At 40.0% G+C, this 25,223-nt stretch overlaps 1 protein-coding gene across 2 annotated transcripts in view; it reads left to right on the top strand.

The window, feature by feature from the left end:
* The first annotated feature begins 3,165 nt into the window (after window positions 1–3,165).
* Window positions 3,166–25,223, top strand: part of DSC3 (desmocollin 3) — a 46,707-nt gene continuing 24,649 nt past the window's right edge. For both annotated transcript variants that reach the window (XM_021096206.2, XM_021096207.2), the window contains exons 1-7: window positions 3,166–3,335; window positions 9,537–9,621; window positions 11,718–11,917; window positions 13,772–13,891; window positions 17,786–17,941; window positions 19,634–19,778; window positions 22,897–23,063. In XM_021096206.2, coding sequence (XP_020951865.1) covers window positions 3,270–3,335; window positions 9,537–9,621; window positions 11,718–11,917; window positions 13,772–13,891; window positions 17,786–17,941; window positions 19,634–19,778; window positions 22,897–23,063 — 939 coding nt within the window. In that variant the 5' untranslated portion in view covers window positions 3,166–3,269. The remainder of the gene's footprint in view (window positions 3,336–9,536; window positions 9,622–11,717; window positions 11,918–13,771; window positions 13,892–17,785; window positions 17,942–19,633; window positions 19,779–22,896; window positions 23,064–25,223) is intronic.

Here is a 25,223-nt window from a genome sequence, read left to right as displayed (position 1 = left end):
CTACGTCCTCATGGATACTAGTCCTATTCGTTACTGCTGAGCCAAGTCGGGAACTCCAATCACCTCCCATTTTTGATCTACTATTATTGTTGGTCTTACCTTTCAAATTAAGAAAATAAAAAGGAGAAATAATGTTTCTTTCCCATTTTGGGGGGCTGCACCCAGGCCAGGGATCGAACACATGCCCAAGTTGCAACCTGCCCACATCTCCTTAATCTACTGTACCACACGAGAACTTCCTCTTTCCCATTTTTGTACATTATTACTTTAGTGGTGACTTCCAATTGACTTTGCAGTTTGAGGAATAGGGTATTAAAGAAACTTCAGAATAACTAACTCTGTGCTTTTATGATGCCTCATGATTTAAAATTAATTTATTATATGTCTCCCAGTTCTAACCATATTCAAACTAAAGCCCATATTTTAAATAAAGTTTCAATAATTTCATTTAAACTTATAACTTACACAGGAAATATAAAATTTAATTTTTCTTTAAGTCAAGTTTATGTTATAATTATGAAGATTCTTTTCTAAATTATAAAAATGCATTTCTTTTTATTAGGACTTAGCTGATATACTCATGATGGACAATTATATGCCTTAGCAAAACAGGAAATTCCAAGACGGTTACTAATACTCCATGTAGTTACTATCCAGTATTCACACTGCACCTAGAATGTTACAATACAGGTAGAAAATATTACCAATATGCTTTCTCACAGTGTTTTTGGAATGGAGTCCTATAACTTTTTATTTTGTAGAAGCTAAACATGGAAGCTCAAGAGTAACTGTCAATGTACTGAGTAAGTTTAACAATCTCCTTAATTACACAGCATAGCTGGACCAACCAGATGATAGTTAGCTTATGGTTTTAGTTTCTTGGAAGACAGTGTAATCGGGTCAGTTTCCAGTACACAAAATTGAAATCACTGAAAAGTAGGGCTACTTAGCATAACATTTCAAGTCTTTTATTTCCTAAATATTAAGGAAAAGCTATGTTGTGGCATAAACAGACTCATGAATGAAGTTAATGAGTTGATTAACTCACCAAAAGTGATCATTTAACAGATTGAGTGGATGGTTCTCCATTTTTTCCAGGATGAAATTCAACTTCTCAGCCTGGTTTGTTATGAGACTATCTTTCTAACCTAATTATCAGCCATGGTTCTTTAGTTCTTTTTTTGTTTGATTGGTTGGTTGGTTTTTGGCTGCTGCACACAGCAGCTTGATGTGGGATCTCAGTTTCCAGACTGGGGACCGAGCCCCAGGCAGGAGCAGTGAAAGTGCTGAATCCTAACCACTAGACCACCAGGGAACTCCCTCCACAGGAGGTCTTCCATTACTAGTTTTGGGGAAACTCCTTTCTGTTTCCTTGATATGGGAAGCCCTCACAAGATTCTTCGGAGTGCTATTGCTGTTGCCTTTGCCTCAAACATGCTCCTACCCTTCCTTTTTCTCTGTTGGGTCTTATCTAAAACATTTATTTATTTCTTGAGGCTGAGGGTCCAAAATCAAGGTGCTAGCTGATTTGCTTTCTTTTTTTTTTTTTTTTTGTCTTTTTGCTATTTCTTGGGCCACTCCTGCGGCATGTGGAGGTTCCCAGGCTAGGGGTCAAATCGGAGCCGTAGCCACTGGCCTACGCCAGAGGCACAGCAACGCAGGATCCGAGCCGCGTCTGCAACCTACACCACAGCTCACGGCAACACCGGATCGTTAACCCACTGAGCAAGGGCAGGGATCGAACCCACAACCTCCTGGTTCCTAGTCGGATTCGCTAACCACTGCGCCACGACGGGAACTCCTGATTTGCTTTCTGATGATCAGTGTCTTCCTGGCTTGTTTCTGAAGATTGCCTGGAGCCAGAGGACACTTTGAAAGACTCTCTCTATGGTCATGGGTCAAGGTTAAGGTCTAGAGGATGGGAGGTGAAAATAATTGGAGTAAAGTATGCTGAGCTCTCTCTGAGACTGGAAGAGCTCTTCCATACACAGGCCTCCTGAGGTTAGACAGGATCTCTGATGGGTGCATGGGAGCCTTGGATGCTCAGAGATGGGACTGATCTTGAACTTATGCATGGATTTTGAGGAATAGAAGCAAATATCTGAGAGGGAATTGTCCTGAATCCAGTACTTGGCACTTTGAGGACACATAACTCAGTCTCCAGAGAAATAAAGGAATGGGGCCTAGTGGCATAAACTACCTCCTTAGTAAAAAGTTTAGCATACTGGCTAAACTTTTGGGAGTTCTCATTGTGGCACTGACTTTGAATTGCTTTGGGCAGGAACTGGGTTTTGTTCATTTCCTCTCCTTCAGACCCAGTGCCTGTGCAGCTCTGGGCCCTGATTAGCATTTGTTGATTTTGAGTCTAGAAGTTTCATTTTCGGGTAGAAGTTTTTGTGTGGTGGATTTTTCTTCTCCCACCAACTGAAAAACTGCATCTTAGTTCAATTACCAGGTAACTACTCAAATCAATAATTTACATATAAGAAGAACAAATTCTTTCTTAGAAGGTTCAAATAAGGACACAAAACTGGCAGAAAAAAGAAAACTGTCATCCCTCATATATTGGGTGCGTGAAAATGGTGAGCTATCAGAATTTCCCTTATTCGCTTTTGATTTCTGGTATAGCCAATGTCAGCTTATTCATGCCACTTAGTCTAATTCCCCCCTCTGTCCTTTATTTTATCGTGTGATCAAATTTGGAAAGAAAAAATACATTTGCATCAGCCAGGAGACTTTGCCCAGCATTTGATCAGGAGTTGAAGGGAGGATCCGTTGGTCCAATGACAAGGGTGTTCCTGGCACCCAGGAGCGCCCGTGTTGGGGCAGGGATCCCCGCAGGCGGTTTTGGGCTCTGCTGTGGGAATGCGCCAAGCAGCTTCAGCAAGGAGGATGCCCCAGGACGAGGGGCGGAAGGCGGGGCAGCCAGGGGGCGTGGGAGAGCCGGCGGAGAAGAGGCTGGCCGGGACCGCTTTCCCGAGAACGAGCACCCGCTGAGGCTGCTGAGAAGCCAAGGGGCAGGCTCGGGCAGCTCCCCAGCGGCTCCCGCAGTGATACAACTTGAGAAATAACAAGGAGGGGCGGCTCAGCGTCTCTGAGTCCAATCCTGTCTCGGGAGTGAACACGCTCCCGGGCAAGTAAGCCTGAAAGAGGCCCTGACGACTTAAAGATTATCAGCCAAGAGAAGCGCACCTCCGGCGCCGCTGCATCACTGCGAGTTCTGGCCTCTCGCATCCAGCCAGGCGTCCTCCTCCCGGCCCCGCGCCCCGATGGCAGCCGCCGGGTCCCGGAGCTCCCTGCGCGGAGCCAGAGGTCAGCTGCTGCTGACCCTCTTGGTAAGTGGAGCAGGGGCGGGTGGGGCGCAGCCTCCCACCAGGAGCCCGGATAGGGAAGCGGGTGGATCGCTTTGGTCCTGCGAGGGAAGCGGTAGGGGCAAAGTGTACCGAAAGGTGACATCTGCAGCTTAACTCAAACTTGCAGAGCACAGACGAGCCAAATTCGGGCCCAGTGACATGAGGATTGGAAGTTGGTTTTGGCGGGAGCGCTTCGGAGTGAGGTTTTTGTTTGGAACTTGTTTGAATTACGGGTCTCACTCCTGCTTCAGTGCGCTCAACTGTGCGCGGTCGCGAGTGGGCCGAGGTTGGGGTTCGCGCTCCTTTCCAGCTCCCGGGGCTGGTGATATTGGTTGGGATGGGTTGGGGTGGAGAAGGAGGAAGAGTATTTAGTTAGGTATTTGAGGATCCCTGAGTGAGCAAAATTCAGACGTGATATGTTCTAGGAGCTGCCCCTTACCCCCAAGGTCACCAGGGAAGGCGACGTTGGTGACTGGGGGGATTGGAGTGGCGCCGCTGAGCCCTGGCGTGGAGTTATCTCTGAAAAACCGCTTCCAAGTTTTGCCTCGGCCAAAGGCTATTCAGCAGGTCATCCGAGCGGTCCACCTCCCCGAGCCACCCGGCCGGGGGCGGAGTGTGCCTGGGGCTCGAGAGGGTGGACGACGGATTAGGGATGGGAGTTGGAGGTCGGTGTTGTGATGTGGAAGTAGGGTGGGCAAAGGGGATGGAGTCTGGCTGGGAGGAGGTTGGGGTAGGCGTGGGGTGGGTCTTATTTTGTCCGGCTTGGGGAAGGACTGAGCAAGCCCAGAGCCCAGCCTGCCCATCTTTTGTGTTTGGGAAACCTCCAATCCACCCGGAAAGGAAGTTAGGGACAATTCTTGGAGAACTTGGGAGACATAAAGCAAAAAATCAGGAACTCTGACGGTGTGATTATGAGCAGAACTTCAGGCGAGCCCAAGGCTGCACTCAAGAGGTTCTGTGGAAAAAAGCCGCGGACCCGCGACTTACTGGTCTCCAAGAATGAGCATAGGGTCCTGTGGCAAGAAAACCAGCCGGGCTCGTGAGTAGGTCGATTCTAGCCACATGGATTTTTGCTGTTCCTCCGCTCCCAAGCAGGGCGAGTGGGTGCAAGCTTTGTCCTCTCTTTGAAACAGCAATTTATGAATAATGGATTGGTAGTTATGATCTAAGATGAATTTCTGGACAAGGAATTGTACAAATGAGCGCGTCGACCTGTCAGGCAGCTGTTCCAACAAAATGCCAGAGCTGACAAATGGCTTTACAATTGGGAACTGCTCTCAAAATGTGCTCTTTTGTGATCTATTTGAAAGCGTCTCCAGCTAATATGTTTAAAAGCGTGATTTTTAGAGTTTCGTGTTTTCCCTGCGAAAGGAATTCAGGAAGAAGAAGAAACAGCGGAGGCGCTGTGTTCCCAAGGTTGCTCGCGTATCCGCTGGAGGGGAGGGCGTGGGACTCGAGGAACTATGGGGATGGCAGGGGGATGGTTCGGGGGTTGAGGTGTGGCAAGGCAAGAACGTGCGTGTATGTCTAAATAGAGCGTCAGCTCTAGTGTATGACTTAACCCGTTTCGGATTATTTAAAAAAAGCATTTCCTAAAATTTAGATTAAATGGTCTGTCTCGTGACTTGAATACTAGAGAGTGTCTGTAGAATAATTTCTTTCATCCGCAATCCCCAGTTTTCAAACACCTTCCATTTCTTTCCAGACAGGTAAATTACGACCTCTGTTAACCATCCTATGTCTGTATTTCCTTTTGACTCCACAGCTCTCCACTTTTCAGTATAATATTAAGGGCATAACATTTAGTGCAGTTTCCAGTTTTCCTTAATGGATCTTTCAAAGACAATTCCTTGTTTGAAGTGAGAGCTTTTCAAAGCAAGTCTTTAACACAAAACTGAGACTTTTAACATGTTAGCTTTCCCACTGAGCCTCCCCATAGGTAGGTTGTGGGATCTTCTCTTTCACACTTTTCTCCTCCCTTTTCCCACCCTTCTATCCTCAGCACACTCTAAACTACTGCAGTTAACTACAATTCCTAATCATCCTCCCACACACATATACAAAGAAAAGGTGGAATAAAACAAAACAAAAAAAAAAACAAACAAAAAACAAAAAAAAAAAGGAGAGGGGAAACTAGAAGAGAAACATATCACATCATCCCATTATTGTTGAAAGCACTGTCACTTAAAATGATTTTCCTCTTAATATAACAAAAATTGTTAGGAATGGTGAAAGCTTATTCGCATTAACTTAGTTGCTCAGATGTCTTCTATCTTGTTACAAATAGTGAGATCCTTTTATGCGTGTTTTTAATATTGTTTGTGATATTGAATCCACTTTGGGAACTATATTGTATTATCTATTATGTATCATAAATGGTAGGTACTTGCACATGGTTAATCTATCATTTTGCTAAAAGGGGCTGTTCAAAAGGAATTTAAATAGCATTTTCCTTTATAATATAACATGCTTTTCCCCTTGGAGTATGTGACATTCTGCCTGCAACCATTGACAAATGCTTCAGATTTTATAGTAATTAAATAATGAGAATAATGTGACTCCTTTTCCAGACTTTTTTTTTTGTTATTGTTCTTGATAACATATATGTTCTTGATAACATTTGGCATATTCACCTTTTTAAAATAAAAGTGAAAAACAATCATTTCTATTATCTTTGGCGTTAGTGGGGGAAAAAAGCTTAGGACAAATAAAGAAAGTAAATGTGAATACGTTTATTTCAAAACCTTAAGGAAGTCAAAGTTGTATATATTTATATCAGCACATTATCAAGACGGTATTAAAAGGAGACTATTTGCGCTCACATTGAGACACAGCTAAATCCTGCAGCACCGTCTGAGTCACTAAATATATGTAAGCCATGCACATTTTTTGATCCTGTGGTAATCTCTGTGGAAGTTGCCATTCCTTTTATGGTATCTCTGGTGACCTGCCACTAATCACACTTTCCATTTAACTAGAATAGCATCTTACAGAGTTTGGTTAGAAAGAAATTTAGTAGAATCATCAAAGTACTGAGAATACAGAAAGGTAAATCTAATAATTCAAAAAGGTAAGAATTTGAAAGATAAGATTTCCATCGTGAAGACTGTAAGTGTCCATAGAAGGAAGTGAACTGAAAATTCTGTAACCATTGATGCTCTGCCAAGAAGATACCCTTTATTTTTCAGATACTTCATAAGTTTCTGTTCTTTGGCTTCTTTTTCCTCTGTTTAAAAGATATTTTAGAAAGCCTACTTTGTGTATTCACTCAAATTGAACAGTAGCAAAAAGTGAAACACTCACGGGTACGCCTTATTTTGACATTAGTTAGATCTATCAGGATTTAATGATTTGTATGATAAGCCTTCAATCATACAATGAATAAAATTTGGAAACACTGTCAAATGAAACAAAGAAATTAATTTTTCCCAGACTATGGTAATATCATTTGTGTTATTTTTTTAAAGCCTAATTTGTTACATTTTAATTTAAAATTACCAGCAGCTCTGGGTTTTATAAATCAGATATTTCAAGTTGTTTTGGAGAGCTCTTCACTGAAAGGGATCCTTTTATAACTCAAATAGACAATCCATAATTCATTAATCTTTAAACAAAATTTTTGTATGTTGTCTTTTTTATTTGGCACTCATTTATACAAAAGTTATTTTAAAAATACTCTTAAAAGTCATGTAGTTCATGATTGCTAATATAATGGTGGCTTTATAATTTTTACTTTTTTTCAGTATATATCTAACCCCATAAACATAGTATCAGATTTCTTTATAATTCAGGAAACATGGCATAACTGAAATCTATATGTGAATATCTTCCCTTCCAACATCCATCCCTTATATTAATGAATTAATGGTCCATTCTTTCCACTGATGACAAAGATGAATGAACTGCTGCTATATATTCTGCATGAATAAATTTCATAAACATAATTTGAGCAAAGAAATAAAGTTGCACACAATTAGCATGACTAAATATATTTAAAGCCCACAATTGGCAAAATTAACCAATCTTCTTTAGGAATACATATACATGATATAAAATTAAGCAGGGAATTCCCATTTTGGCTCGGTAGGTTAAGAACTGACTAGGATCCATGAGGATGCAGGTTCGATCCCTGGTGCTGCTCAGTGGGTTGAGGATCCGGTCCTTCCACGAGCTATGGTGTGGGCTGCAGATGTGGTTCGGATCCCATGTTGCTGTGGATGTGGTGTAGGCTGACAGCTGCAGCTCCAGCTCGACCCCTAGCCTGGGAACTTCTATATGTAGCAGGTGTGGCCCTGAAAAGTAAAAAATAAATAAATTCATAATAAATAAATAAAAGGCAGCAAAACCAATAATGTATTTTTTTAAATGTAGGTGTTCCCTGGTGGCCTAGTAGACAAAGGATCCAGTGTTGTCACTGCTGTGGCTCAGGACACTGCTGTGGCGTGGGTTCTATCCCTGGCCCAGGGACTTCAGCATACTATGGGCATGTGGAAAAAAATATGTAAAGACCTATTTATGGAATTTTAGTTCTGTTATATTCAAGAACTCCAAACATGTTCTCCTTAGTGGAGAAGTCTGATTAGGCATGAAAACGCCTTATTTTCACATGCCTCAACAATCAACCCTTAGCGAGCTAGGGCGATCAGCACAAGAGGACCATCTCAGAAACAGCACAAAACTAGCCTCTGGGAGCTGCGTTCCTGAATGGTAAACTCTATTATGGGAACTTGGAGATTATATATTTATCTCTAAGTCAGTACCACTCTGTCTTGATTATTGTATTTTTGTAGTAAGTTTTGAAATTGGGAAATCTTTCAACTTTGTTCTTTTTCAAGTTTGTTTGGGCTCTTGAGTCCCTTGCATTTCCTTGAGATTGATTTTCAATTTTTGTGAAAAAGCTATTTGAGATTTTGATAGGCAGTGCCTTGAATCTGTTAGACGAATTTGGGGAATACTGCTTTTGATCCATGAAGATGGAATATCCATTATGAATGGAACAGTTTGCTTAATTTTGTTTTCAGATTTTCCATTGCTGGTGTATAGGAATGCAATTGGTTTTTGTACATTGATCTTGTATCCTTCAACCTTGCTGAACTCATTTAATATTTTTTAAGGTTTTTTTTTTTAGTGGATTTCTTAGGATTTACTATGTACAAGATCATACCATTTGCACATAGAGACTATTTTATTTCTTATTTCCCAAACTGAATGCGTTTCATTTTATTGTGTGTGTGTGTGAGAGAGAGAGAGTGATTGCCCTGGCTAGAAACTGCAGTGCAATGTTGAATGGAAGTGGTGAGAGTGGACATGGACAATCATTGGCTTTTTCCTTATGTCGGAGGAAGGCATTCAGTTTTTCTCCATTAAGTATGCTGCCCTTCGTCATGTTGAGCAAGTTCTCTTCTATTCCTAATTTGTTGAAAGTTTTAATTTATTTATTTATTTTAATTAATTAATTTATTTATTGTCTTTTTGTCATTTCTAGGGCTGCTCCTGAGGCACATGGAGGTTCCCAGTCTAGGGGTCGAATCGGATCTATAGGTGCCCGCCTACACCAGAGCCACAGCAGAACGGGATCCGAGCCGAGTCTGCAACCTACACCAAACCTCACAGCAACGCCGGATCCTTAACCCATTGAGTGAGGCCAGGGATCGAACCCGCAACCTCATGGTTCCTGGTCAGATTCGTTAACCACTGAGCCACAACGGGAACTCCTGTTGAAAGTTTTTAATTGTAAATGAGTGTTGGATTTTGTCAGTTGCTTGCATCTATTGAGATGACCTTGTGGCTTTGTTCTTTACCCTTTAAAAAAAAAAAAACAAAAAACACTTTGCTGAGGTAAGGTGGACATACAAAAAGCTGCGAGTATTCAATGTACACCACCTGAGGAGTTTGGAGATAAGGAGATAAATATATACCCATGAGATCATCATCACAATCTATGCTATAAACATATCATCACCTCCAAGTTTCTCTCATCCTCTCTACATGTTATTATTATTTCTTTCGGCAAGAATATTTACCATAAGATTTACCCTCTTAGCAAAAATTTTAAGTATATAATACAGTGTTGCTAACTGTAAGCATTGTGCTATACAGTAGATTTCTAGGGATTATTTATCTTGCATACCTAAAACTCTCTTCATATTCTACACTGTATTCATGTGACCATTTTTTCCCTAGGTCTTCAGTTTTGCTTGTGAAGCCTGCAGAAAGGTGATATTTAATATACCTTCCAAACTAGAGGCAGACAAGTTGGTTGGCAGAGGTGAGAAATTTGGAAACAGTATTTTTAAAAAAGAAATTTAATTCACTTATGCTGGAAGACCATGTTATCCAATCTTTGTCTTTTGGAACTAGCCTGAACCTATCTATAATGAGATACAATTCAAGATAAGTTAAAATCTATATTCTGTTCATTATAACTCTGTAGAATTCTGTCATCAATTCTAATGCAGAAGTTTTAATCCATGCTTTTGTGATCACTTATGTTTTAACAGTAAAAATTATATAAAGAATTACATGTAGAATGTAGCCCTTTCATTACTCCAGGATTCTAGGTCTGAGAGAGATATAGGGAAAGGAGCTGAGAGAATCAGAGCAGAATTTTATCAATGCTGTGGCTGCATTGGGAAATATAACGAGGTGAGCTATTCCACTCAAAACTGAGCTTAATCAGCCCTTTGCACACTGAGAAGCTGGGAACCTCAGATTTTCCCATCAGCTGGGCAGGTGGACTTTCTCTGTGGTCCAAGGATTACTGGAGGAAAGCACTGTGATTTTTTTTTTTTTCCCCAGATATAGTTTGTCCCAGAGATACCAAATTTACTTTTTCAACAGAGTGTCCCATTTCTGGGAAGGCAGGAAGGAAAAAACGTAAAAAGAAGTTGGGGGTGATCGTCTAGGGCAATAAGTCAGAGATTATCACTCTGTGAAGATGGGAGAAATATGTCATTGCTTCTAAAGATGTTCACTTCTTTTTGACTTAATGTTTCGATCTGGGGCAGATTTGGGTTAAAGTGAAAACACTGTTCATGAATAACATATGAGTCCTCTGAGATGTTTTTACTTAAGTGAGTATTAGGTTTTGCTTAAGTGAGTAGTAATGTATCGGCTTGGTTTCTATTAAAATAGATAGTGGAAGAATGGGATGGTCTCGATGCTTTTGAAGTATCAAAACACTTGTATGATACTTATATTTTATTTCTTTTTCCTTGGGAAAATTCCTGTGGCAAGAAAACCCCACATAGTATTTCATTGGGGAGCCTGGGAAGGCGAGGAACAGGAACATAAGGACAACTGTGGGCCCCTGAGGGTTGGGGGGTGGGAGGGGGGAGGATTTAACAGAAAAGTGCCAGTGGGAAAAATTCAAAGATTTTTCTTTTTTCTTTTTTTTTAAATCTTTTTAGGGCCACACTCGCAGCATATGGAGGTTCCCAGGCTAGAGGTCTGATTGGAGCTACAGCTGCCAGCCTACACCACAGCTCACGGCAACGCCAGATCCTTAACCCACTGAGCAAGGCCAGGGATTGAACCTGCAACCTCATGGTTCCTATTCTGATTCGTTTCCACTGTGCCATGACGGGAACTCCTCAAAGATTTTTCTTACTTAACTATTTGCCTGACTCATGCACTCTGTCATTCTTTGAGCTTATATGTTTAACTTCTGGCTGAAGTCAGGTGTATCTTAAAAAATCCAGACTATATTGTTAAGGAAAACCTTTCTGTTTGTTTTTTCAGGTGTGTGGGTCTGTAGCTCATGTTTGTCATAATTGCCACAGGCACACCTCCTTAACAGAAAGATCATTTTCATAAGCCTTTTAGAATTGTAAAAAGGTTTAAGACATCTTATTTAACATAAATATAGAATCAAGAATTATCATTTTTTAAAGAAAAATAATTATCATTAAAAAAATATATACATAGGAGTTACCATTGTGCTCAGTGGTGACAAACTTGACTAGTATCCATGAGGTTCGATCCCTGGTCTTGCTCAGTGGTTTAAGGATCAGGTGTTGTTGCTGTGAGCTGCAGTGTAGGTCAAGGACAAGGCTCAGATCCTGTGTTGCTGTGGCTGTGGTGTAGGCTGGCAGCTCCAGCTCCGATTCGACCCCTAGTCTGGGAACTTCCGTATGCCATGGGTGTCACCCTTAAAAGACCAAAAACAAACAAACAAACAAACAAATAAACCAAAAAAAAAAAAAAAACACGTAAAGAGACTGGTTAAGATATTTGCTAAATGAAAAGTGACTGGTTTATTCCATTCCAGGCTTTTGAAGATGATTGTATAAATTATTCTAACTTTTTTTTTTTTTTTTTTTGGCATGTATCTCTACTTTACAACTTGGAAATTCTTACTTGCAGTTGATTTGAAAGAGTGCCTCAGGTCTGCAGACCTCATCCAGTCCAGTGACCCTGATTTCAGAGTTCTAGAGGATGGGACAGTATACACAGCCCGCACTGTTGTGTTGTCTGATGAGAAAAGATCATTCACTATATGGCTTTCTAACACAAAGGCACAGACGCAGAAAGAGCTTCCGGTGCTCCTGAAACATCAGAAGAAGGTATTCAAAGTCCATTGATATTTTTCAGTGTGTTTTTCTTTTCATTTAAAAACTTTCATGAAAAATTGCAAAAAAAAAAAAGAAAAAGAAAAATTGCAAAGTATCAGCAGAATTTGGCACAACATTGTAAATCCACTATACCTTAATACTTTTTAAAAACTTGCAAAGATAACAAAAGGATAGAGTTTTCCCCTTGTCTTTTCCAGTCCCTTCTGTCTGCTTTCCTTCCTTCCCCCCTCTCCCTGCCCTACTCCTACTTTGTCCACACTGGTTGAACACCGGCTTTGTTGAATCTAAGTGGCATCTCCTCTCTGAAGGCTTCTTCCACCTCCAAAGTCAAATCGCTTTATTGCCAGTGTCATTTTGGTTACCCCTCTGTTGAAGCATTGGGAATTTTTAATTAGGGCAAGCAATTTTCCTGGAGTTGCTTAAGGGCATGAATCCGTCCCTTTTGTGCTTATGGGCTCAGTTATCCTTGATAATAGGCGCATGTTAAATTAATATTAAGTGAAGTAGGAGTTCCTGTAGTGGCTCAGCAGAAATGAATCGGAGTAGTATCCATGAGGATATGGGTTTGATCCCTGGCCTCGATCCCTGGGTTGAGGATCTCGTGTTGCCGAGAGCTGTGGTGTAGGTCCAAGATGGCTCCTATCCCGCTTTGCTGTGGCTGTGGCGTAGGCCAGCAGCTGTAGCTGCAATTCACCCTGTAGCCTGGGAACTTTCATATGCCATGGGTGAGGTCCTAAAAAAAGCAAAAAAAAAAAAAAAAAAAAAAATTTTTAAATGCAGTAGTTCCCAGTGAATAACACATTGATTTCAAGTGCCACCGTGATTCTGATATTAAAACAGGATGTGGTGATAAAAAAGAGCACATTTTTGTTAAGCAATAAAAGGTTTTAGGAGAGTCTTCAAGAAAAACAGAGCAAAACGAAACAAAACAAAAAAACAGGATGGAAATCCTGGAATATGAATGGTATTCCGATCCTGGAACATATGATTGGTCTTAGCCGTTGCTCAGTGATTATTCACTGCAGTTCTAGATTCTGCACCATGAGGAAGGCCGTTATGAGGGTACTTAACTAAAATCATTAAAGGTTTAGATTGGATCAAAACTAACCAATGTGAAGCATATTACTGATAAAGTTAATTTAAATGATTGTTAACACTTTAGTAAATGCATCCTAAAATGTTCTACTTATTAATTCTCAGGAGATACAATGTCTTCCTTGTTACACCATGAAATGATGTAGAAATCACTAAAAACTCCAACAGAACTTTCTGCAGTGATGGAAATATTCTATAATCTGCACTGTGTAATATGGCTGTCCAATATTAATAGCCCTTGGTAGGTGGCTGATGTAACTGAAGGGTGGAATTTATAGTTTGTTTAATTCTAATTAGTCATGTACGGCTTGTGGCTACCATATTGGACCGTGCAGATAGAGTGTTAAAGTAACGAAGAACATGTATTATCCCACCCTGGTCACCTGAGAATAGGTGGTTTTAGCAGAAAGAACAAGAAAGTGCTGTCTATAGATGGTTATAAAGAGGGCATGTTCTCTTTCTCTTCTGGGGGCAGAACAGAAAGAACTAAGAGTACTTTCCTAACCTGAAAGTATGTGTTGGAAAGGTATAGAAAATGAAATTCTTTTGTTCATGAAACCTTTGAAATTTGAACACATTCTTTCTTACCCTTCAAATGCAAAAAAAGACCTTACTATCTGGTTTTTAGGTTCAGCCTGGAAATTCCTGACACTGAGCCTACAGGGAGGTGTTAAGTTTATGGTTTACTATTTTACAGTGAAGTACACTGTGATGCTTTTGTTTATTTTTCATTTTTTTCTTTGAATTCAGGTCCTCAGGAAAAGAAACACCAAAGAAACTATTCTCAGGCGTTCCAAGAGGCGATGGGCCCCTATTCCGTGCTCAATGCAAGAGAATTCCTTAGGCCCTTTCCCGTTGTTGCTCCAACAGGTAGGTTTTTACATTCTTTCTGGTTGGGAGGGCTTTAGTTCCAGGAGTCTGTTTTGCTCAGGTTTAATAACTCTTTAAAAATTTAGAAATAAGCAGATTTGAGTGAAGTTATTCATGACGTGTAGTAAAAGTGGATAAAGTGAGAAAAACGCTAAAAAACTAATAATGAGAAAACCTGGACAATCACTAAAAAAGTAATACTAACATTATGAGAAAGACTCTGGCTATTACGTTATCTCTATCAGCTCATTTCTTTATTTAGCAGTTGGTTATTGAGCACCTACTAGGTCCTGTGGCAAGCACTGCTCGAAGTCCTGAAGCTAGAAATGAATTTAGTGGTGGTCTTTGCACTCATGTAGTTTATTAACCTAATGAGGAAGATAGAAGTAGGCAAATGATTGCAATACTGAGTGATGAATGCTGTGATGGAGATGAGTTGGGGTGATCTGAGATTTCATGGGATAAGCACCACATCCTGAGATGAAATGTGGTTAAAACAAACAAACAAAAAACAGAAAAAAACTTAGAAGGGGAGACATCTGAGCTGAATCCTGAAGGATGAGAGAGTGTTGAGGGGGCAAATCACTGTGGAAGAAGAGAGAGGTGTAGAGGTGAAAACAAGCCTGGCCTTTTAACAGGAACTCAGGTGGCTAACTATTCTTGCTAAATATGATGGAGGTGGATTAGGGGCTTGGTGCAGAAGAGGTAGGGTTAAGCCAGAATGGGACATGTGTGTTCTGCTTGGTAGTTTAACTTTTTCCAAAAAAGTTTTTTTAGCAGGGTCAGGTTTACACTCCATAAAGATCTAAATGGAATATACACAATGAAAAGAACGACGAGGCAGGGCTATGGCATCGCGCTTGCCTTTCCCCCTTAAATTTCTATTACTGTGGTTGATGTTTAATATAAATAGTACCCCCACCCCGTGTCCCACTTGTTTGTGTTTTTAGCTATCCTTCCAGTGTCTTCCGCACTTGTAGGAAATCCTATCCAATGCTGGACCTTTGTTTCTTCATTTAGATTATTGTACTTTAAGAACTGAGGAAGTATATTAAGAAATGCTTTCTGATCACCAGTCATTCAGGTCATAGGTAATTTTGACCTTTGCATCGCTAAGCCAGTCACCGCTGCTCAGTCCTCATTTCCTTGACATTCGTACATTTGACGTAGCTGACCTTGCCCTTCTTCTTGAGGTTATTTCTTCCCATGACTCCTTGGGACAACAGTCACCTAGTCCACTTACCTCACTAGCCACTTCTTCTTAATATGTTTTACTGCTTCTTCCTTATTCCTGTGTCCCCCCAACCCTGACCCCTTAGTCTCTAAACTTTGGAGGGGCTCAGCCCATGAACCTTGTCTCTTGTTTATTTCTATTCACTTTCTCAGTGAGCTCATCCAGCCTCATAGCTTTAAGTACTGTTTATACACTGGAAACTTAAGACTTCATATCTCCAGCCCAAACTGCCTAAATAAATTCTCACTTGAAAGTTCAGTCGACATTTCACACTTAACATATATGAGTTGAATGTTTGGATTTTCTTCTAAAAATATCCTCCCATCTCAGTTAATGGCAGCTCCATCCCTTCAGTTGTTGGGGCAGTAGAGTCTGTTTGGTAAGCTTTTAGTTGTGGACACCTTACTTCTCTTTAAGGGATTATCAGATAGGGATTTGTTACGTGTATTACACAGTTTACGGAATTGTTGAGACTGCTGAAGAAACAAACTTTAGGTTGAATCTTCAGGAATGAATCCCTAGGCTACACCACAGAATCTGCAACCAAGGGACATACTGCTTTTTCCAAGATGCGGAAACCAGTAATTCTAGAGCCAAGGTGCCGCTGCCATGGTCAAGGAGCTGCCACGGGCGTGCAACCACCTCAGGAAGGAAGCTGCTCCTCCAAATGCAGCTCCAAAACAATCTTAACTGCTCCCATCAGTGTCAGCAAAAAGACTGATCCAACCCTATTTCTCCACATCTATAGTTCGAAAAAAAACTGAAAAAAAAAAAAAAAAAAAAAAACACAAAACGTGTTAGTACTTCTGCTGCTGCAGGGAAAAAAGAAAACAAACCTCCAAAATGCATCACATGATGCCAGCAAAAACAGCAAAAGGGGCAAAAATGAGACATCTCCCTCCCTTATGGCTCCGAAATCTCATGCAGACACACTTGATTGTCCATATTTAAATTCAGCCTCTCGTTTCAAGAGACCCTGGAAAAGGAAGAGTTTGGGGTTTGTTGTTATTTGAATCTCTAACATCTGTGTTATGAGAGGGCACAGCAGAAGAGGAAACATGTTAAATCCCATTTTACCATATCTATGCACTCTTTACGGTTAAAATTTTAATTCCTGTGTTATAGTAGGATAAGGGTATAGCTGCGTTTTACCAAGATCTCAAATTATAGTGGCTAAAGCATGACAGAAATTTAGTTCTCACGTCAAAATGTGATCTGGTAAAGAGATTCTCATTTGAGTAATCACTGGGGACCCAGGCTTCTTCTGTTTTAGCTTGGCCATCCTTGCATATTAAGATGGCTCATCATTGTGTCCAAACGAGGCAACACACTCCTTCACCTTTCATAGCACAGTCTATATCCTGCACGTATTATTTTTGCTTACATGCCATTGGCGTGACCTTTTCATGTGGTTATACTTAATTGTAAGGGAGACTGGGAAACGTCTTTCTTCCAGGCAACCTTGTGCTCATCTGTAAGTTCGCATACAAGGAAGATGGGCAGGACAGACGGTAGAGGGTAGTAGCACCCTTTGACATAGTGACTTCTGTCTTCATCCCACACCTCCAGCCCGCTGGCAAATCCTATTGGCTATATCTTCAAATTATGTCCAGAATCTAACCATGGCTGTCTCACCACCCCTACTGCTACCATGCTAGTCTAACCAATTATTATCTCTCCCCTGAATTTCTGTAAATGGTTTTCCTGCTTCTTCTCTTACCTACCCAACCACCCACATCTATGCTTACACCAAGAATTATCCTTTTAAAATATAAATCAGATAATATTACCCTGTTTTAAATTCTCCAATGGTGCCACATCTGACTCCAAGGAAAAGCCAGTATTCTTGGAATCTTTTACCTGATGTGGCCTTATGACTGAATCCTTCCTCATCTTCTGCTTCCTTTCTCCCTAGTTCTTCTGCTCCAAGCACAGTGGCCCCCCTGCTGCTCCTTAAACACTCCAGGCACAACCCTGGTCTGGTCCCTTTGCCCTTCCCTTTTCCTCTGCCAGGAAGAGTCCTCCCTGTTTATTCTCATAGCTCATGTAAAAATTTTTGCCAGTTTCCCTCTCTAAGGAACATTCCAGTTGGTATTCATTTCACTGGTGTATCAGTCTCTGTTTGCCTTGCCCCTGCCAACAATGGGTATTATTCTTCTTTCCCATCTTCGCCAAATCACTAGATGGGAAATTACATCTTACTGTCTTTTTTTTTTTTTTTAATTTTAACCAAGGAAATTTAATGTAAAGAACTTCTAAGTTACTGAAGAACTGAAAAAACAAAAGAGCCTTAAGGTATCATGGAGGTAGCAACAGCAGTATATCTTACTGTTTTTAATTAAGGTTTCTTTGGTCACAATTTGTGTTGAACATTGTTTTTCATTAAATTTCAGAGGTTTTAAAAAATCTTTTGCCAGATATTCGCTACTGCTTTGGGTGTTGATCAAGTGACAAGGCTGATTTTTATATTGTTAAAGTCATTTCTTAAAAAATATAAACACATAGGAGTTCCTGTCGTGGCGCAGTGGTTAACGAATCCGACCAGGAACCATGAGGTTGTGTATATATACACACGCACATAAATATAAACACACAAACTGAATTTTAGAAGACAGTCCTTTAATGAACATTTTACATTTACATATGCTTTTTCCTTTTAGGTTCAATCTGATGCGGCACAGAACTATACTATCTTCTACTCAATAAGTGGACGTGGAGTTGACCAAGAACCTTTAAATTTGTTTTTCATAGAAAGAGACACTGGAAATCTGTACTGTACCCAGCCAGTGGATCGTGAAGAATATGATGTTTTTGATGTAGGAGTTTTATTGATACACATGACTATAAATGATTAAACTATGCCTATCCTGATACTCCATCTGTCTTTCCTGTCTTCTGGATTCTCTTTTTAGAGGGCTTCTTAAAGTGGAAAGAGATAGATTTTGCAATATTTTGGAATACTTGATCTGCTCTTTAGCTCAACCTCTGTTAGGTAAGCCTGAAATAAAGCAAAGAAGTTCAGTTGTATTCAGCTATACATTCCAGCAAATGTCCAGGAGTTGGCTTTGCTTAGGAGATTTTTTTTCTCTCTCTGGTGCTTCCTCTTCTCTCCAGGGCGTGGGCACTGTTGATTGGAAGAGTCCTCTTCCAATGTTCCTCTTTTGCTCTGTGCCTTTTGTTTTACGTTTTTGGTTTTCTTTCCACACGGATAATTATCTGATGATGTCTGAAAACTCGTAAGGAAGCAGAAGTGGGAGACCAGGCATAATAAGCCAGCATTCTGATACGGATGAGTTTACATCAATGGGGAATAATTCAGGGAGTTCCAGTAGTGGCACAGTGGAAACAAATCTGACTAGAATCCATGAGGATGTGGGTTTGATCCCTGGCCTCACTCGGTAGGTTGGAGATCCAGCAGTGCTGTGGTGTAGGTTGCAGACAGCTGTAGCTCTGATTGGACCCCTAGCCCGGGAACTTTCATATACCGCAAGTGTGGCCCTTAAACAAAGAAACAAAACACAATGGGGAGTAATTCAAATAATTTTCACTATATATAAAATATGGTAAATGCTCTGGAGTCACATGGTTATTACTGTGGTGCAGAGGGACCGATTCCCCATAGAAAAGAGGGATTCTTTTCCTAAAAGAAGAAGGAAAGAGCTGCTGAGTAAATAACATGACAGTGTTGTAATTGCATGCTGAATAGAAATAAAATCTAGGGGAGTTCCCGTCGTGGCGCAGTGGTTAACGAATCCGACCAGGAACCATGAGGTTGCGGGTTCGGTCCCTGCCCTTGCTCAGTGGGTTAAGGATCCGGCGTTGCCGTGAGCTGTGGTGTAGGTTGCAGACGCGGCTCGGATCCCGCATTGCTGTGGCTCTTGTGTAGGCCAGCAGCTACAGCTCCGATTAGACCCCTGGCCTGGGAACCTCCATATGCCGTAGGAGCGGCCCAAGAAATAGCAAAAAAGCGAAAAAAAAAAAGAAATAAAATCTATTTGATAGAACATTGCCTTTGGTTAACTGGCAATGTGGAAATTGTTAAATGTATTACATTAGAAAAACTCTTACAAATATGTGATCTATAAAATAAAATAATAAATAGGTTTGATAAGTGACATCTTATTTACATAATGTGGTAGTGATTTTTTTCCCCCATTGCAATGAGTTTAATGGTTCTTCACAATATAACTCTATGATTATGGGGAAAATAAGGACTATAATCCAAAGTTCTATATTCACATTTAATTCCTTAGTCTAATGGCCTGAGTTGTCCCTGACTTGCTGATCTGGGTTTCATTTGAAGTGTAGCCACTTCTACAAAACACTGGATGCTCTTAACTCTAGTCAAAGGGTTCCTACATTTGATGCTAAAGAAGCATTGGATAGGTATCTTTGAAGCAATTTATTATTGAAAAGATTTGCAGAGAACGTAGTAGATAAAGCATAGCAATCTCTTTTGCTAGAATCTTTTATAATGGGTGTTGAATTTGCTTGTCTCTGTTTCACAGCTGATTGCCTATGCATCAACTGCAGATGGGTATTCAGCAGACCTGCCTCTTCCACTGCCCATCAGAGTGGAGGATGAAAATGACAACTACCCTATTTTCACAGAAGAAGTTTATAATTTTGAAGTTCTAGAAAGCAGTAGACATGGTAAGACAAATTTTAAGAGTAAACTGTGCTGTGTTAAATGTTTATATGCGTTCTTTGAGACATGAGTTTTTATTCTAAGCCAGATCATCCTAAAATAATGGATTAGGATCTACTTGGCAGAATACATTGAATCCCCTCAAATCCATCAAGGTGTAATTTACAAGATATTATAGGCACTTGTGGTGTTGTCAATATGATGCCAATAAATTATAAAGGCAGATAGCAGTTATTCAAGCATTGTACCATATTTGGCTTATATACTTTGTTGGCATTTTATCATTATGTGGGTTTGCCATATTGTCAGCTCCAAGAGAGGACATGCATGGAAGAATGTATGATAAAACTAAGATGAGTGTGGATATTTTCTTTAGGTCTTATTTAGGAAGGGGTGGAATAACATCCACTGAGGAGGCAATTTTTTTTTTTTTTTTTTTTTTTTTTGTCTTTTTGCCTTTTCTAGGGCTACTCCCGCGGCACGTGGAGATTCCCAGGCTAGGGGTCCAGTCGGAGCTGTACCACTGGCCTACGCCAGAGCCACAGCAACGCAGGATCCAAGCCGCGTCTGCAACCTACACCACAGCTCACGGCAATGCCAGATCCTTAACCCACTGAGCAAGGCCAGGGATCGAACCCGTAACCTCATGGTTCCTAGTCAGATTCAGATTCTTTAACCGGTGCGCCACGACAGTAACTCCGAGGAGGGCAATTTTTTAAAAGCTCTTAGCTATATTGTCTCTTCTCTTTAAACTACTACTTTTCTACTTCCAGTTTAGAATGAATACTGGAATAACTTTAAAGAAACTTGCATCACCTTGCTGTCACAGGTGGAAGACCAAAGTGCTTGAGCTTAGTTGGCCCTTCAGTGTGGCATTTCATGATGTCTTCTTAAACTTGCAGTATGGAGAATAACCACTCAGAATAAAGTTGAAAGAAGGAGTGCCCATTGTGGCCAGCGGAAAATAATCCGACTAGTATCCGTGAGGATGCAGGTTCAATCTCTGGCCTCGCTCAGTGGGTTAAGGATCTGGCGTTGCTTGGAGCTGTGGTGTAAGCCTGCAGCTATACCTTCCATTCAACCCCTTGCCTGGGAACTTGCATATGCTGTGGGTGTAGCCCTAGAAAGCAAAAAAAAAAAAAAAGTTGAAAGGAAGTGAACTCAATCATAAAGGATGACTTTGCTAACCTACTTGTTAAAGTTTCTAGCAGTTACTTAGATCTTCACTGGATTATTATAGCTACTCTTTCGTTTTATATTTTACTTTGATAATTTGATGCCATAGATGTTAAAATTTTTATAACTCACATGGTTCAATTAAAAAAATAGTTGGTTTGGAGTTTAGGAAACCTGGTTTTTGATTCAAGGTCTGTTATTATTCCACTGTGGGAACTCATGGAAGTTCCTTTGAGTTCTCTGACCTGTAAAATGAATTTTAATTACAATAGATGACTTGTAATTTTTTTGTTTTTGTTTTTTGTTTGTTTGCTTGCTTGTTTTGTTTGTCTGCACTTGCGGCATATGGAAGTTCCAGGCTAAGGGTCAAATCCGAACTGCAGCTGCCAGCTTATGCATTGCCAGATCTGAGCTGCATCTTCGGCCTGCACCACAGCTCATGGCAATGCCAGATCCTTAACCTGCTGAGCAAGGCCAGGGATCAAACCAACATCCTCATGGATACTAGTCAGGTTCACCATAGGAACTCCTGTCTCTACTGTCTCCTAATGTTTTTAACCTCAGGAGTATAAGACTGTGTTAAATTTTTCTATTTTCAAAGAGGGATGATTGGTTTTAGACTCTTACTTGAGGATTCTATTCCATTTGGTAGGAACAGAGAAGAATCAAGGACAAACAATTTGATGCTCAGATTAACCAGGATACTTTAAGCATTTCATACCCACAGGTTCAGACCAATTAAGACTATGATACTCTGAACTAATGGGTGTTCCTTGAGTTTTCCTTAACTCACAGACAGGTTTTCGGCAAAGAGTCCTCAACTAATACTGAAATATAGCACTCATGGAAGAGAATTTTCAAATCAAGATTTCAGGAAGATTCTGGGTGATAAGTAAAGGTATTCTGTATCTGGAGAACCAAAAAAAAAAAAAAAAAAAAAAAAGTATTTATGTCTTCCTGACTGCCAATAAAAAGAGGAAGAAAACATAATGCCTTACAACAATTATAAACATTTTTCTATGAAAAGATATCTACTTTCTTATAATAATATTATTATTTCACATCCCCATATTCATCCACTGCAGACATATTGTCATTAGCTATAAACATATATTTGGACATTCTCTCTTTGTAAACACATACATATGTAAAGTTTAAGGATGTATTATATTATGACAAAATTATTATTTAAAACTAATATTTCCTTGCATTAATAGTTTTTTGGAGGAGTTCTCCTTGTAGCTCAGTAGGTTAAAGACCTTATATTTTCTCTGTGAGGATGCAGGATCAATCCTTGGCCTTGCTCAGTGGGTTAAGGATCCGGCATTGCTGTGGCTGCAGTGTAGCCTGCAGGTACAGCTCTAATTCGACCCCTAGCCTGGGAACCTCCGTCTGCCATGGGTGTGGCCCTAAAAAGATTATAAAAAAACCCTCCTCCCAAATATCATAGAAAGGAGAGACTGAGATTTGAAAGGTCAGCTTGATCATCTATCCAATTATACCCCACAACAGCCTTGATTTAGCTATTGAGCAAAAGTTTAAAAAATATGATTTTCTTAGCAGACATGGTTTATCTCTCCAGCTAGGTTAGTTATTGAAATATGTACAAATATGTGTTGAAATTATTCTTGGATGCTATTTAGATAAGTTTTTAGTAAATTTACTATCACATATTTAAGGCTGTGAGGAGTTCCCACTGTGGCTCAGTGGGTTAAGGATCCTGCATTGCTGCAGCTGTGGTATAGGTTGCAACTGTGGCCTGGATTTGATCCCTGGCCCAGGAACTTCCATATCCCCTGGGTATGGAAAAAAAAAAAAGAAAGAAAGAAAAAAGAAATACATCTTAAATGAGGTTTTCAGCATCATTGTTAAAATTTGAAAGGTGTAGATACACTTAAACACATTTTCCAATTCTGGAAATTAAACACTGTTTTTTTAAACATGTAGGTACTACAGTGGGAGTTGTTTGTGCCACGGACAAAGATGAACCAGACACGATGCATACACGCCTGAAGTATAGCATTTTGAATCAGACACCAAGATCACCTGGGCTCTTTTCTGTGCATCCCAGCACAGGTGTAATCACCACAGTCTCTCAGAATTTGGACAGAGAGGTAACTTTCACAGTTTATAGCATATCATTTTACTGGGGATTGAACTCACCACCGCTAGCTTACTATTATTTGTTCTCTGTAGAGTAGGAGTTTCTTATTTCATTTTATTTTGGCATAAAACAGTAAGAACTCCTGGCTTTGTTACCTGTTTTTATATTATTTCTACTTCCTTATGTAAGAGACACTGTGAGGAATAGAAATACAGATCAATTCGTATTCAGAAGCAGTGGGAATAAAAGATATTGCTTATGAAAGTTGATATCATTGAGTTTTATTTTATTTTTTGGGTATGGCTAGTTGGTTCCAGGACAGTATTCCAGCTCAATTCTCCTGTGGGACAATTAGTTTTACTTGTTCCATGAGTGTAGTTTATGCCCTGATCCCTCTGCAGTCATTTTAGATATGTACTTTTAATCAAGAAAGAATTAGTTGAGGTAAAGTTGATGGATTCTTAAAAATCTATAACACTGTTTGGATGATAGTATACTGTCATGTAAATTGCATTTGGTGTTCAAATTCTTTTTGCATAATTTTAGTTCATCTTTCTTTTTTTTGTTGTTGTATTAGATAAGTGTTATACCCAATCTGTAGAGGAGAAATGTGACAGTCAGAAGGATTGATTGACTTACCCGGGTCAAATTACTACACTGAATCTTCTGATCTTTTGTTGTTGCTCTTGTATATTTTGTCGGCCCATATTTAACTCAGAGTCTTGCATTGTTGACTGAGGCAGATCAATTTCATATGTACCAACTAGCTTTACTGGAATACTTCAGTGGTTCCCGCTAAAACTAGAATAACATAAATGGAAGGATCAATATGACTGGGAGAGAGATTACAAAGAATAAATCCATGGGCTTTGAAACCAGAGCAAAAGGAAGGAATAGAGAGAGCCCATAATAAAGATAAAAAATAGTACAAAGGTTTTATTTGTCATTATTTTTATTTTTGTGGGGTCAGGACATTCTATGTGATAGAACACACAATGGTAATAATAAATGGGAAGATGGAAGGGAACAATATCAATGTGTTTTTGTCTCAGTGGAATATGTAGAGATGATGTGGCAATCAAGTGAAAACAAGGATTTTTTCCTACATTTTAAATATTGACAAATGGGGCTTAGAGAAATTTGAAAAAATTAAGGTGACACAACCTGTAAGATATAGATTCGGTGTCAAACCCAAGTCTGTTTGCTCAATCAAAAACATCTAACAGGATTTTGTGGGGAACAACCATAAAATGTGTTGTAGGGAAAGGAAGTAAAGAAATGAACAAGGGAGCTAGAGAAACTGCATTTAAAAGAAGAAAGAGCAGGGTTTCTGGGAATTCTCAAGCCTGCAGGAGGAGCATTTCAGGGTAGGAATGCTGGTTTTCAATGTGAAAGAAAGATTAACTAAAATAACCAAGGAAGCGATAGATGGAAATAGAAAATGCAGAAGAGTAAAAGAATGAAAGGCGTGGCTAAAGAAAAATGAGATAGGAGCTCCCTGATGACCCACCAGGTTAAGGCTCTGGTGTGGTCCCTGCTATGGTGGGAGTTCGATCCCTGGCCCAGGAACTTCTTCTGCATGCTGCAGGTGCAGCCAAATAATAATAGTAATAATACTAACACAGAAGAGAAAAGCAGCAGAGGTGATTGTGCCACAAACCCCTGACTCCATTTCATCATCAACATACCATCTGCAAACTCCGTTTGCATAAGTCAGCAGTGACCTAATTGCCTAATCCAGCATTTACTCTATTTATCAAAACTCTCTTCATTGTTGGCATTTATTAAAAGTCTCTCTTCTCTTGGATTTCTGGCTCTCCCCTGGCCTCTCTGATCCTTTGAGTGTCTGTCCTTTGATAGTATTTCTCTGCCCATATTTGAAATGCTGTTGTTCTTTATGTCCTCAGCTCTTCTCATCCTTGAACCTCTCCCAGAAAATCTAATTCTTATCATAAATTCAACCACCATCTACACACTGATGACTACCAGATTGGTATTCCTGGCTTTGATCTTCCCTTAATTATAGGACCATCTATTTAGCTGCCTTCAGGACCTTTCTCTTTAAAGTTCCCATAAAATTTAATGTACGCCAGACAAAACTCATTTTTTGTCCCCTCCTGGCTGACCTTGCTAGTGTTCACTTCCTCAGAGAATTACTCTCTTCTTGTGT

The sequence above is a fragment of the Sus scrofa genome, chromosome 6 (genome assembly GCF_054392235.1).
Source record: "Sus scrofa isolate SSC_HxYL_T2T_F1_AM1 chromosome 6, Sscrofa_HxYL_maternal_Yorkshire_Landrace_v2.0, whole genome shotgun sequence".
Lineage (NCBI taxonomy): Eukaryota > Metazoa > Chordata > Mammalia > Artiodactyla > Suidae > Sus > Sus scrofa.
This window is presented reverse-complemented; position numbering and strand designations above follow the sequence as displayed.